Source organism: Haliotis asinina, chromosome 14 (genome assembly GCF_037392515.1).
Source record: "Haliotis asinina isolate JCU_RB_2024 chromosome 14, JCU_Hal_asi_v2, whole genome shotgun sequence".
Lineage (NCBI taxonomy): Eukaryota > Metazoa > Mollusca > Gastropoda > Lepetellida > Haliotidae > Haliotis > Haliotis asinina.
Genome location: NC_090293.1, coordinates 52,213,999 through 52,229,946, shown reverse-complemented (window position 1 = coordinate 52,229,946; position 15,948 = coordinate 52,213,999). Strand labels below are relative to the sequence as shown.

Here is a 15,948-nt window from a genome sequence, read left to right as displayed (position 1 = left end):
ATGTCAATCGATAATACATATAAATCGTGTGTCTTTCAGTGAAAGTTCAAGGCCTCTTGATGAAAGGTACATGGTTGTGTAAAATAACATGGCGTTGGAGAATTACAGGCGCGTCGAGCCAAACACGGATAGTTCACGTGGAGTCATCCAGATAAATTATTGATCATTAAGCATTGATTTTTGCTGTTTCTCAGAATCCACTTCTGGCTGGGAATCGTTTAAAATATGCTCGTGTTGTTTTTGTCGATATCGTGTGAATATCTGGGTTATAAGATTTTTAATATAGTGCTAATCTGCAAGCTTCCTTTTCTACAGTCCCGTGAAGATTTGGGGTCTTAACAACCCATGCTTGCCACAAAAGGCGACTGTACAGGATCGGGTGGTCAGGCTCGCCGACTTGGTTGACACATGTCATCAGTTCCCAATTGCGCAGATCGATGCTGATGCTGTTGATCACTGGATTGTTGGGGTACAGACTCGATTAACAAGTCTCACTCACTCACTCACGCACTCACGCACTCACGCACTCACTACTTGAGATGTGAAGAAAAGTAGGGTGGGGTTTTTTGATACAACTCTCAGCAACATCAGCGTTACAGATTAATTTTCTGTAATTTTCCAAACTTGAAAAACTAGTCACGAACAACTCAGATATAAAGTACCCTGTAGGTATCTACACTTCCTACCAGAGGTAATAATAATAATTAAGAAAGCATTACTCCAATAAGCCTATTACAAACAGATTTTGACAGATTCCATACGTCGCGGTCCAGTTACTTATTCAACATCAGCCCAGTAATCCGGGGTGATCGATCCTGATGTCCATACCAGTCTCCGTATCAATTTGTTCCCACACCGACACTAGGTGACGCTTCTGGACGCTCCCTTGGACACTTGATACATAATATCAAGAAACCCCGATATTTGTAGATTACCGCTATATTAGCAGAGCTTTTTACTTTTAGCTCATGATACAGATGTAGTTATGAATGACATTGCCTTTATTAAATCCTATTTCGTTTCCTTACACATCATTTGTCATTCTACGGTTTCAAATTCTTCACTTTTAGTTTCCCAAACAACCGTATCTTCCTGTCCTCTGAAAATGTCACCTGTGCCGGGAGAATGATTGAGAATTGTCTCGTCAGTAAACCATGCTCGTCAAAAAGATCAAGGAATAAAATAAATTTGTCATGTAACCTTGTCTTCAGATGAAGAATTATTTAAACCTTTTTGGCTAGTACATTTAAAGATAATATCGTACATCGTTTACCATGTGGGTTTGTATGTTGATGTTCGACATACTTATGGCAGGGATTAAAGGTAACTTCTTACATGTGCACTTACCATCAGGCGTGGGTCAATTCGGATCTGGTGCATGTATACACATAACGTTGTCAGTGATATGGTTACTTGTCACAAATGTACAAAGCCAATTAATATGTCAATCGATAATACATATAAATCGTGTGTCTTTCAGTGAAAGTTCAAGGCCTCTTGATGAAAGGTACATGGTTGTGTAAAATAACATGGCGTTGGAGAATTACAGGCGCGTCGAGCCAAACACGGATAGTTCACGTGGAGTCATCCAGATAAATTATTGATCATTAAGCATTGATTTTTGCTGTTTCTCAGAATCCACTTCTGGCTGGGAATCGTTTAAAATATGCTCGTGTTGTTTTTGTCGATATCGTGTGAATATCTGGGTTATAAGATTTTTAATATGGTGCTAATCTGCAAGCTTCCTTTTCTACAGTCCCGTGAAGATTTGGGGTCTTAACAACCCATGCTTGCCACAAAAGGCGACTGTACAGGATCGGGTGGTCAGGCTCGCCGACTTGGTTGACACATGTCATCAGTTCCCAATTGCGCAGATCGATGCTGATGCTGTTGATCACTGGATTGTTGGGGTACAGACTCGATTAACAAGTCTCACTCACTCACTCACGCACTCACGCACGCACTCACGTACTCACTACTTGAGATGTGAAGAAAAGTAGGGTGGGGGTTTTTTGATACAACTCTCAGCAACATCAGCGTTACAGATTAATTTTCTGCAATTTTCCAAACTTGAAAAACTAGTCACGAACAACTCAGATATAAAGTACCCTGTAGGTATCTACACTTCCTACCAGAGGTAATAATAATAATTAAGAAAGCATTACTCCAATAAGCCTATTACAAACAGATTTTGACAGATTCCATACGTCGCGGTCCGTAAGTAAAACCCCTAATGCCACAATACAATAGTCGCCTTGAATGTTTGTTTGATGTGTCTCGTTACTATTATTCAAAATAGTGTAATATGGTGCAGTACGTGTAAATAACGGGATCATACTCTGTGAAAATTACACTTAATTAATAAGTCGATTTTCAAAGGTGTGACAGCAGGTGGCCGGAAAACGGCACGAGTCATGTGAGTAGCACCTGTCGAAGACTCGCCTGTACAAAGGGTTTCCACTTTATTTTGACTTTGACGTCAGGGACCAATCTTGAAACGACACTGCAAGGGCAGTATGTTGAGATTTCATTCCCGGGTAGTGAGTGAGAATGGTTTCACAACCTCGTGGCAATATTCCAGCAATATCACGACAGGGAACACCAGGGCTTCACCTATTGTACCAATGTGGGGAATCGAGTCAGCCCCAGGCTACTACACCACACAGTGCCAAAGGGAATACATGTACACAATATTAAGAGTGTCTCATACTAATTCAGAAACTGACCCTTTACATAGTTTTGTTCATAACATTTTTGAAACTATTTAATTTACAGTATGAAGCAAGGAAAGCTATGGTAAGAGTTCCATGTCTGAGGAAACCCAGGTAATTCTAAATACAAAAGATTACAACCAGCAAGGCATGAATTGGGCTTACAAAAGATGAACCGAGAACTGAAAAAGTCAAACTGACACGTGACTAACACGTGAGTGAGTGAGTGATTGAGTGAGTGAGCGTGAATTGACTTTCATTCCACCTTCAGTAACGTTCCAGCAATATTGTGGCAGGAACACCAGAAATGTACCCATGTGGGGAATCCTACTTGGCCTGCAGCGTGACGAGTGAACGCCGTTTCTATGGTGATTTATACGCGGGTTATAAGTTTGGAACTCTAATTTGACAAAGGTGTAAAAATCAACATAAAAACATAGTTGACAAAAAGAAAACAAACGTCGTCATACATATACTGAAAACTTGAAAATATACCTATAGCACTGCTGGTTAATTTTGAACTAGTTGGTTATCATGTATTGTCGTACGTTTTGCACACCACCTAACCTTTGTCTATCGATTGATCTGTTACATTCGAAAAAAAATGTTGGACAAGAGTAATTATGTTTCTGCACGGGAATGTTACCAGCTGATGTTGGGGTCAACAGTTCAACACACAATCGAACAAGTCAATGAAGCAACAGCATAACGATCAGCTTGCCATCCGTGAACATCCTGGTTAGAAATGGTCTTCAGCAAACCAGGGTTGACGATTGACGGGATAGAGTGATCAGGATCTTGGTTGACTTATGTCGTCCTATCCCAAATGCGTAGATCGATGTTCATTGTGTTGATCACTGGATTGTCTGGTCCAAACGCAGACAGTCGTCCAGTAGGTAGAAAGGTAGAAAACGTTTAGTTCGGACTTAAACACGACCACACCCGGGAAATATTTACAGTTTTCTGTCATTTTGCCAGTCGCCAGAACGCATCCACAATGTGTACCTTCAGCGTTCAACGTGTCTTTTTATCCTCTGATCCACATGTATCACGTTTCAATATTTCTATGATGCCAGACTGACCTATACTGGAGGACATACAAACTATTGTGTACTGTACAGCAACTCCCCTCTCCCTGCAACTCTGTTTTTTTATCATTTTTTTTCAAAACAGAAGGCATAATGATAAACGCTTACTTTTGTGAGATTTCAAAATTTCGAAAACTGTGCTTCTTTTGCTGTTCACTGTGGTATATTAATACCAGTTGTGTTTTGGCATTACATTTGTGTTTCAACTGTTTTCGGCTAGCGACCATTTCATCAAATTGTTATGAAACCCAGAATTCAAGTGTATGCTTCTTTTGTCTGGTAGAGTACACTCTCCCGCGATGGCCCAAAATAACTCATTACAAGAAACGAATCCAATATTCCCTGACGTACAAGATAACGTATTAACAGTCATTGAAGCATTGACGCATTGTGTGCGACCGTCGAGCTGATAACGTCACGGTCCACCGCCTTCGTCATTCAGTTATCGACATTTTTCTTTATCAGAAAAAAACCCAAATGAATCGTTAGAAGTAAGTGAAAATATGTCAACAATTTATGTAACGGTAGTAAACAATTTCTTCATGTTTTCACACCAAGCATAATTTGAAATTTAAACCAACAGTCTAAAACCCCTTAAGACAGGCAGTGACAGTTATGTTGTTTTTGGAAAACAAGGTTTAAACAGTATAATATTTTTCTTTTAAGATCTGTAAAAATTTAGTCCAAAGCATAGGTCTCGCGGTATACTGTATTAACGTATTGCTTCACCAGAGATACAGGTAGGCCAGATCCTCAGAATTGTGTTGGTTGAGTGTTCTGTAATATGTCAGCTGAGAGCCATTGTATGCTAATGGACCCATCGTGTATGAAATAACCTAAAACGTGTGTCTCACTTAGCTCCTTTGTGTCAGAGTCAATAAAGCGTGTAACCCATTGTTAGACAGGATAAAGTCACCTTTCGGCAAACACATGGTGCAATCATCATTTGATTATGATTCATAAACTCGTTGTAACAATCCAGATCCAACAGTGATAACATGAGAGTTCTTGTAGCCGCGGACAGACTTTTGGCAGTCTTATTTTATTTCCCTCTCAAAAGATTTAAATTTGTTGCTGGCTAATATCTAAAACAGGCTGAATATTGCTCCGGAACGCAAATTCGTAAAAGATCTTGACCGAGGACAAGGTGTTATAATTACTATTACAAATGGTATTGTAAAAGACCTTTTACAGCTCGTGAGCGGGAGATCTTATGCCGTACACCAGTAATCAATATTATCATGGCAGTATGAGAGGTCAGTCAGCCCGTTAAATATGAAAAGTAATTATCATAGCAGGGTTTTGTAATGTTGCCACCCATTAGTCAATGTACAGCGTTAACAAGCTTATCCACCGTGGACAATGGTTGACCACAGCAGGTGAGGAGCGGTTGTTTACCTGTGGGCAGGTGCAAACATGGACAGATGAAACCTGTAATTAACGGAGTGCACAAGGTAGATAGATATGTGGTCATCACGACGTGGTCAGTTTCTATGGAAAATGTTTATCAGTTGAGAAAAAAATAGCTAAAATAAGCTCTCATCTGTAATTGAAAACAGGGGACCACAACCGATCAATCAGTGCTACGCTCGTACTTCTCTTTTTCATAGAAAGACATACTATTTGATTCCTTTATTAACACTTTCATGATAGTCTGTGCGGGATATTTTTCGATTTTTTCGATTTTTATAAAGACAACCAGTAGCGCGGGACAAATTGATATTCCATGATGAAAAAAGACACAATACATTTTCAAAGAATACATTACGGAAAATGACGGTGGTGGTGCTGTGTAGCTGGTAGAGAGGGTGGTGGTGCTGTGTAGCTGGTAGAAAGGGTGGTGGTGCTCTGTAGCGTGTAGAGAGGGTGGTGGCGCTGTGCAGCTGGTAGGGTGGTGGTGTTCTGTAGCTGGAAGAGAGGGTAGTGGGGCTGTGTAGCTGGCAGAGAGGGCGGTGGTGCTCTGAAGCTGGTAGAGAGGGTGGTGGTGCTCTGTAGCTGGTAGAGAGGGTGGTGGCGCTGAGCAGCTGGTAGGGTGGTGGTGTTCTGTAACTGGTAGAGAGGGCGGTGGCGCTGTGCAGCTGGTAGGGTGGTGGTGTTCTGTAGCTGGAGGAGAGGGTGGTGGTGCTCTGTAGCTGGTAGAGACGGCGGTGGCGCTGTGTAGCTGGTAGGGTGGTGGTGCTCTGTAGCTGGATGAGAGGGTGGTGGTGCTTTGTAGCTGGTAGGGTGTTGGTGCTCTGTAGCTGGTAGAGAGGGTGGTGGTGCTCTGTAGCTGGTACATTGGGTGGTGGTGCTGTTTAGCGGGCAGATAGGATGCATGGTGGTGCTGTGTAGCTGGCAGGGTGGTGCTGCTCTGTAACGGTGATAGTGTTTTTTATGTCTATTGTGTGTTGTGATGCATCGTGGTCGGTTGCAGTATCGATTAAAGGGAGCAGTTATCGATGGGGTGTGCTGGGGTGTTCCGTCGGTGGCTCTTTTATGCCTGGGGTGTGTTGGGTTGTGCCTTGGGCGTTTTCTTTGTGTGCCTTGGATGTGTTGTGATGTACCGTGGGCGGTTGTTTTAGGTGTGAGGTGTGTTGGGTTGTACCGTGGGTGGTTGTTAGTATGCCTGGGTGTGTGTTGGGTTTTATCCTGTCCACTTAATATGGCGCTTTGTGCATTTACATCTACAAGGGTGTGAAGGGGAGCAGCATGGGTGTTGAATGGGTCAAGATGGCGGTGCAAGAACAGGCGAACTGTGTGCAAATGTGTGTGTTCAACTCATATTTTGATCTAAACATATTTAGTGGCGTGATTAATACCCACGTTTCCTGTCTCACTAAACTCCCAACCTAACTACGTATCCGATCGTCTCACAGTCTTTGCGACACCTGAACACGACATCCGCAAACCCAAAACATTAGTCATTAACTTTACGCGAATATATACTGTATTATACTAAATGTTCTAAACGCGTTAAAACCGTAAACATGTGAAACGAGAACACTAACTCCAAGCAATGTAAATACGGTTAAGAATGAAGCATGACGACAACAAATTGAAACTATGAATAAGTAAATAAACTGATGTTGATCGGTGTAACCCGTACATCCACACCTGGATAAGGTTCAAGATTGAAAAAACATATGTAAAAGCAATCGATCCCACGAAAAGTTCTACAGGTGTTTAAATGTTTTGAAAATCAATACATGTGTAGCAGGTGCGCCCTACTTCAACACAGGAAACATATATAATTCAATCTAGTTCAGTCATGAATATGTTATGTTAGACGTCTACAAGTCCTCAAAACAAATCGGAAGATGCATACCGAAGAGATAACTTAGTGTCAACTATACGCCATTTTAGCAATATTCCAGAAACTGTTGGGAACATCTAAAAGGCGCTTCATCCTTTGTACCCATGTGGGGAATCGAACCCGGGTCTTCAGCGTGATGAGCGAGCATTTTAACCCTCGGGCTATTCCACCCAGGAGGAGGAGACGGGGCACCGAAGGGGTGAAAGGCTAATATCTTTACTAAATTGCCGTGCGAGCGAAACGTGCACGCTGTTTGTTGTCAAACCAAGAAAAGAAATGGTAGCGAACCGAGATTCCAACACTAGATCATAATTTGAGGCGTTGGACGACTCTCTGCACTAAGGCTTGCGGGGTTGGAAGGATTGCGGCGTTGGACGACTCTCTGCACTAAGGCTTGCGCCGTTGGACGACACTCTGTACTAAGGCTTGCGCTGTTGAACGACTCTCTGCACTGAGGCTTGCGGCGTTGAACGACACTCTGCACTAAGGCTTGCGGCGTTGTAAGGATGGGGCGTTGGACGACTCTCTGCACACTCTGCACTAAGACTCGCGGCGTTGAACGACAATCTGCACTAAGGCTCGCGGCGTTGAACTACTCTCTGTACTAAGGCTTGCGTCGTTGGACGACACTCTGTACTAAGGCTTGCGGCGTTGAACGACTCTCTGCACTAAGGCTTGCGGGGTTGAACGACACTCTGCACTAAGACTCGCGGCGTTGAACGACAATCTGCACTAAGGCTCGCGGCGTTGAACTACTCTCTGCACTAAGGCTTGCGGCGTTGGACGACTCTCTGCACTAAGGCTTGCGGGGTTGGAAGGATTGCGGCGTTGGACGACTCTCTGCACTAAGGCTTGCGCCGTTGGACGACACTCTGTACTAAGGCTTGCGCCGTTGAACGACTCTCTGCACTAAGGCTTGCGGCGTTGAACGACACTCTGCACTAAGACTCGCGGCGTTGAACGACAATCTGCACTAAGGCTCGCGGCGTTGAACTACTCTCTGCACTAAGGCTTGCGGCGTTGGAGGACTCTCTGCACTAAGGCTTGCGGGGTTGGAAGGATTGCGGCGTTGGACGACTCTCTGCACTAAGGCTTGCGCCGTTGAACTACTCTCTGCACTAAGGCTTGCGGCGTTGGACGACACTCTGTACTAAGGCTTGCGGCGTTGAACGACTCTCTGCACTAAGGCTTGCGGCGTTGAACGACACTCTGCACTAAGACTCGCGGCGTTGAACGACAATCTGCACTAAGGCTCGCGGCGTTGAACTACTCTCTGCACTAAGGCTTGCGGCGTTGAACGACACTCTGCACTAAGACTCGCGGCGTTGAACGACAATCTGCACTAAGGCTCGCGGCGTTGAACTACTCTCTGCACTAAGGCTTGCGGCGTTGAACGACACTCTGCACTAAGACTCGCGGCGTTGAACGACAATCTGCACTAAGGCTCGCGGCGTTGAACTACTCTCTGCACTAAGACTCGCGGCGTTGAACGACAATCTGCACTAAGGCTCGCGGTGTTGAACTACTCTCTGCACTAAGGCTTGCGGCGTTGGACGACTCTCTGCACTAAGGCTTGCGGCGTTGAACTACTCTCTGCACTGAGGCTTGTGGCGTTGAACTACTCTCTGCACTAAGACTCGCGGCGTTGAACGACAATCTGCACTAAGGCTCGCGGCGTTGAACTACTCTCTGCACTAAGGCTTGCGGCGTTGAACTACTCTCTGCACTAAGACTCGCGGCGTTGAACGACAATCTGCACTAAGGCTCGCGGCGTTGAACTACTCTCTGCACTAAGGCTTGCGGCGTTGAACGACACTCTGCACTAAGACTCGCGGCGTTGAACGACAATCTGCACTAAGGCTCGCGGCGTTGAACTACTCTCTGCACTAAGGCTTGCGGCGTTGAACGACACTCTGCACTAAGACTCGCGGCGTTGAACGACAATCTGCACTAAGGCTCGCGGCGTTGAACTACTCTCTGCACTAAGGCTTGCGGCGTTGAACGACACTCTGCACTAAGACTCGCGGCGTTGAACGACAATCTGCACTAAGGCTCGCGGCGTTGAACTATTCTCTGCACTAAGGCTTGCGGCGTTGAACGACACTCTGCACTAAGACTCGCGGCGTTGAACGACAATCTGCACTAAGGCTCGCGGTGTTGCAATTCGTACCCATGACATCCATTATATACTTGAATCCTACAATATTTTACAAATCGAAAGAGCAAGGTGGAAACGTTCATCCGTGTTGCTAGGGACAGTAAACAATCATTGTCACAACACAAACATCTGACAACTTTTTGTAAGGACTTCATAGAAATAGAACTCAGAATATCATGGTCCATCACGGCATCGATTTTATCGTATGGCTTGCAAGATGAAAAGGAATTGTTTTGTGTTGAACGAAACTCTCGAGAAATGACATATTTTATGTATACTACTTAAGTAGAGCCTGAAAGCCGTTTGGTACATAAATATTACCAGGCAGTGTCTAATTTAGACGAAAGGACTCGGAACAATAGAAAATCATGGAGGTACTGAGGTGTCACCAATTTGATTCAATAAAGCGTCATAAAAATGAGTTTGACGTCTTTGGTGTTTATGTGTATATGGTGCGCGACGTCTTATGAGTAAGTGTACATGGTTCAAGACCACTGTGCCATGTCTCTTAAGGTCGAGGCCGTTTCTCTCGGGTTTAGCAACTCGTTCGTCAGTTCAACGTGTCTGTTTTAAAGGTCTTGTTGAATGAACTCAAGATGCAAGTCACCATGTGATGTCGAGAAAAGCCAACATACTTTAGCCAGATAGGAATAAAATATATTGTATCGTCCTTTCTGACACAGAACTTACTATCTGGACCCAACACCTAAGAATATGAGTAGAACAACCAGCTTGGTAAAACTCGGATATTCTGATTTGCTGAAGTCTTATGACACTATTTGTTTTAACACTCCATCATCTATCTGGCGATCCATCCATCCATCCATCCTTAAAACACCATCCATCCATCCATCTCACGGGGCCTTCACGGGTAATATGTATAGTAAAAGGTGCCGCATAAAAGCCTCGAACACCTGGTAACCCCCCGTATTGTACAATACACTGTGTCCCACTCCCAGGAAGAGGTGTCTTAGCATATAGAAATGGTTTCGTTGCGGTCGTACTGGTCAGAGTTCATGCAAACACAAGACTTCCGCATTTTTTATATTACTATCATGCTAGCAGCAGCTTCATGATTTACAGTATCCCATTAGTTAAAAACATATTATATTTCATGAAAATCTTATGAAATCTCTTTAAAGACTCAAATGTGGACTGAGTCACATATCAAGAAAGAATTGATATGTTTTAAATATGAAAATGCAATATATTAAGTCCTTTTTCCATTCGTGTAATCAGAACAATTTCTCAAAATGGAATGAAATTGCTTACGATCTAAAACAAATTTACGATCTCTGTAGTGAGACGCTCCGGTTATAGCGCTGAGACAAATTCATCATCAACCCAAGTGCTCAGCCACAGCTATTAAGGCTTAACCGACATTGTGTTGCAGTCGTATGAAACGTCTTGAATGATTTTAACGAATAGATATATTAAAATCAGTCTATTTGTCAACATAATAACCTCGCTTAAAAATGAACTAAATGAACTCTTTAAACAGTCATTGAGTTCAAGCGTTCATTGTCAGCTTTAGAACACTGTTGAACAAGATATATGATGTATTAATAAAGTGGACACGGGCACAAACCGCTTTTTAAGTTTAATTATTTTTTTAAATTAATATTTAATCCACCTCCACATTTATTGAGAAACACCTGGAATTCTGAAGCGCTGTTTCTGACAAATTAGATACTTTAATACTTTAATCCTTTAATCTGCAATCTTTATGCATAAATTCAGTCAGTTTGATTACAGGCACTTTCAAGGATGTCCTTCCTTTGGTCGTAATGAGAGAGAGAGAGAGAGAGAGAGAGAGAGAGAGAGAGAGAGAGAGAGAGAGAGAGAGAGAGAGAGAGAGAGAGAGAGAGAGAGAGAGAGAGAGAGAGAGAGAGAGAGAGAGAGAGAGAGAGAGAGAGAGAGAGAGAGAGAGAGAGAGAGAGAGAGAGAGAGAGAGAGGGGGGGTGTAGAGAAAAGGTGAGTGCTGTAATATCGTACGTTATAGTAGTAACACTGACGCAGCTAAGTCATAGTCTAGATGAGTTGATGTACACTGAGATAGTCATTAGCAAGTAGGAGAGAGTAGACATTGACTGGGAGTGATTACAATATACTAATTAGCTATCCAGTGTGTATCGACCTTGTCAATTGTATATACTCACAATGCAGCTCTGAATATATTCTCCTTGTTAAAACTCTTTGCATCACTTGCTTGATAACGGTGTCAATACCTACACTAATTGCAATAAAGAAGGTGACTATCCATAGAACTTGATTTTCCTTCACCTACACAGCTTATGAAATTCCTTTTAGAGAAATTACACGAAGTTTTTGTGAATCATTTAGTTGCCGTGATATATACTGAACATCATTGAAAACGCAGCACCTGTAAATTCTGAAATAAGGCAATAGAATCTTTTGGAAATGGAAAATTAATGGTGGGAATTTTGATAATAACACACTAGATCGTAAATAACGCTCTACAGTAAAAAACGGATCGTTCGAACACATCATCGAACACATCACATGAAAACAACAAAATTCATGCACATCACACACGAAGGGCACAAATTGCATGCAGAAAGCATGCTGTTCAGGGGTATAAATGACCTTCGGCACAAAACCGTTCTAATTTTCGCAGTAAAGTAAAGTTTTTTCGCCATGCTAAGATTGTCACCAGAGGAACGAGAACAGGCCTTGGGTATGTTGCAGGTCGGCGCTTCAAGCAGAAACATTGCACGACGATTTGGGTGTCATCATTCGACCATTCTGAGGCTTGCTAACAGATACCAACAAACAGGAACCAGCAGGGACCGGCATCGCCCAGGTCAGGCACGTGTTACCACCCCTCGTCAAGATCGAGACATTGTACGGCGCCATATTCGGGATCGAACCTTGCCCGCTGCCAGAACCGCCAACGCTGTCCAGGGTCGACGTGGTTTGATCAGCGCTTCCACCGTCCGACGCCGTCTCCGTGCGGCAGGGTTACGTTGTCGACGCCCTTATGTTGGACCCATCCTGACTGACAGGCATCGCCGTGAACGCCGACAATGGGCTGAACAGCATCGTGTGTGGTTGTTACGACGTTGGCATGGTGTGGTGTTCTCCGACGAGTCGCGTTTTCACTTGCGAAATGCTGACGGGCGTCTACGGGTATGGCGTCGACGGGGTGAACGTTATCATCAGGATTGTGTTGTGCAAACCGATCGGTGGGGTGGAGACAGCATTATGGTGTGGGGAGGGATACGTTATCACCACAGAACCGCTCTGATTGTTTGTCGTGGCAGAGTGAATGCCGTTTACTACCGTGACAACATTCTTCAGAACAACGTCGTTCCCTTCTTTCACCAGCATCAAGATCTGCACACATTTCAACATGACAATGCACGAGCCCACACTGCACGTGTTTCGATACAGTATCTGGCTAACAACAACATTCCTCTACTTCATTGGCCTGCATTGTCACCAGATTTGTCACCCATCGAACACTTGTGGGATTACATCGGCCAACGCCTCGCACGTCGTCCGCAGATCAACAACCTTGGGGAACTCGACAATGCCTTGCAGCAAGAGTGGAATGCAGTGCCTCAGGACTTTATTCAGAGACTTATCCGTTCAATGAGGAGACGTTGCACAGCTTGTGTTGCTGCTAACGGGGGTCATACACGCTACTGACTTTCCATTTTGACCCCATCTTTATTTCATTGTCAGCTGCATTAAATCCTCACTGTTTTGCTTGATTGTTTTTTGCTTCTTTTCTTTATCAAACATTGGTCTACACAAATATGTAAAATTTACATAGATTGCTCACTTCTGCTCTTAGAAATACACAATTTTAGGGGTGGTGCGTTTTCAATGATGTTCAGTATATTTAAGAACGCATTTTAATTTCTGTATTAAGATCCAGTACTGCGAGCTACGTCCAGCTGTGTTTGGGCAGCTGAACAAATACTATTGATATTCAAACAAGAAAATGTCCGCTCAATCGCTTAGTCTCCAAAGTAACTTCATTAAATTTCCGTAACAAACTAAATTCCAATGTCTTTTCTTCTACGAACATCTGACCCGGTGACTCCGTACCCAGTACATACATGCAGCTGCACTGGGACCTAAACACTCTTCTAAACTAGGGCTGCCTCCCTGGAGACGCAGTTATCTATATGCATTAGGTCTAAAGAAAAGAGAGGTGGGAGTAGCTTAGAGGTAAAAGAGTTCCCCTCGTAACGCCGAAGACCCATGTTCAATTTCCCACATGGGTAAAACGTGTGAAGCCCATTTTTTGTGTGGTATTGCTGGAATATTGCTAAAAGGGGCGTAAACCGTCACTCTCTCTAAAGAGAATGCGACTCCGCAGTGAATACTGGACAAAATAAGTTATGACTGATATTTCATCAGTATTTCAGTGAATAAACACACAATTAATGATAATTTCATAATTTACAAATATTTTTTTGTCCAGTTTATAATTCTCCAAACATCACATTAAATAATGCACTAAGTTTAAATCGATACCAAGCACAAAAGCAACGACACGCATACTAAACCACACTGCACAAATGTATCTACCAGAACCAACTGAGAAATCCTCTTAACTTCGTATCTGCCAAACAAACCCTTAATCCGGCAACCTGAAGCCAAAAACGTTAATACTTGCACGCAAAACCCAATCCAAACCTGAAACTTTCAAAACGCATACTTAACTTCAAAGACAAACCATCAGAGAGAAGCAGAAAAAAGTTGAAAATAATTCATGAAAGTGTTCATTACTTTTTTTATGATTCACAATACAAAAGGTAGACCACCCGGCCATGCGGTCATTGAGAACACAACAGCATAAAATCCACATACAATTGTGCAAACTATTGACATAAGCTTAAAACGTCAACATTTTAAATACAATATGATAATTACTGACTAGCAGTAAAGCTTGTGTTACGCGTGTTTTCGTCAATTATACATTGGTGATATTAATGCAGCAAGAGGATAAATATTTTCTCCCAGGATTTAGACGAATCTCACGTTCGATAGATGTGCATTTAAATCCGCTTCTTTTTTAACACGTTTGTGAAAATGGCGGGTTAATACGGTAGATATTCTGCAATAAACTATATCTTATTTCAAACATATAAGTCGCACTCGACGAGAAAGTGTACCTCGTCTTCAATAAGCAAATAAATACCTCTCTTCTTCAGGCGTTTTCGGTCGGACATACTTGCCTGGTTCTAGCAAAGTGCCAGAGCGAAGTTTATTAAGTCCACTACGTTGAGATGCTGTTGACAGTGAGGTGACATACTGTTCTGGCTTCAGCAGTTAAATAACTGATGGGTACGTAGTTTACTTCAGTTTAGTTGATCACGGTCGTTGTCAGATTCTGTAAAATATTCACACCTCAACTAGAAATTAATAAAACAAACACACCACTCTCCTTAAAAATACACAAATGAACAAGCCCAATACTGCCAAAAAACCTTCACACAAGCGTACATACAGAACCTTATTTAAACTAGAGTTAGTATACACAGACGGCGGCCCTGCTGGAACCTGGCTCAAAATGCACAGGTTGGCATATCCCAACATCTCAGACAATACCCAAGTCTTTCAGCCTCCCAGACAATAGGTTCTAATGGCCAAGCTTAATGGCAGTGCAACAGTAACCAGGGAACACACAAGACATTCTATAGCTAACAGACACGCTCAGTGACCTCTAAGTAATAACACCAAAAGGAAAAACGGCCTGAAGTAATAAGTGAGTGAGTGAGTTTTAGTTTTACGTCGCACTTAGCAATATTCCAGCTATATGGCGACGGTCTGTAAATATCGAGTCTGGACCAGACAATCCAGTGATCAACAACATGAGCATCGATCTGCGCAATTGGGAACCGATGACATGTGTCAAACCAAGTCAGCTAGTCTGACCACCCGATCCGTTAGTCGCCTCTTACGACAAGCATAGTCACCTTTTATGGCAAGCATGGGTTGCTGAAGGCCTATTCTACCCCTGAAATAATAAGCCTAATATTGAAATGCACTCAACAACTGATTACGCCAGACAAAAAGGTACAGTTCCTTTGGATCTTTGCTCACGTGGGAGAGATGTTTGGAACCTATCGTCCCCTCCCTCCCCCCCACCACCCCCAAGATAAGAGATGGCACACAAGTACACCACTTACTATCGCTTTTATTATTTATACAATTGTACATGCACGTGTGTTGATGTAAGGTAATGTACAATTGTCTGAGAAGTGTTCCTCTCATGCATGTGGAGATATTGTACAGTTAACAACTGGTATTAGGATTGAACCTAGATTGTAGTCCGTTTGATTTCATTTTAGATGGATGAATTGCTCACTATCCAAATCTAATATTTGCAACAAAACCAAATTTTGTAGTCCAGCGAAATCGACAGACTGTCAGTAATGGGATGTGATTTCTTGAAAATCATCACAATCCAGGCTACTGTATTTTCAACACGTTGGAACGTCTGGAGGTGCTTGATTGATATACTGGGCAAGAGGCTGGTGCAATAATCCATAGGGGTCCTGAAAACTGAATGTCAGACTTTCCTACAGGTATCTTAGTTTTTCTTCACTTTGACACGACTGGTGTCAGTACCCACTAGTAAACATCTGTCTAGCTGTCATTCAACTTGAGCACATTTGAGTTCATCCATTGATTTCTGTCATTAATGCACATCTCCATGTT

General features: G+C 43.0%; 1 protein-coding gene across 1 annotated transcript; it reads right to left on the bottom strand.

The window, feature by feature from the left end:
- Positions 1-5,563: 5,563 nt before the first annotated feature.
- On the bottom strand, positions 5,564-6,115 carry LOC137260879 (uncharacterized). The gene has a single exon (XM_067798426.1). The coding sequence runs from the start codon at positions 6,113-6,115 to the stop codon at positions 5,564-5,566; it is 552 nt and encodes a 183-aa protein (XP_067654527.1).
- Between the last annotated feature and the right edge of the window lie 9,833 nt (positions 6,116-15,948).

Excerpts from the sequence above, each read along its gene's own strand:
- LOC137260879 (XM_067798426.1), bottom strand. The coding sequence starts at position 6,115 with ATGCATCCTATCTGCCCGCTAAACAGCACCACCACCCAATGTACCAGC.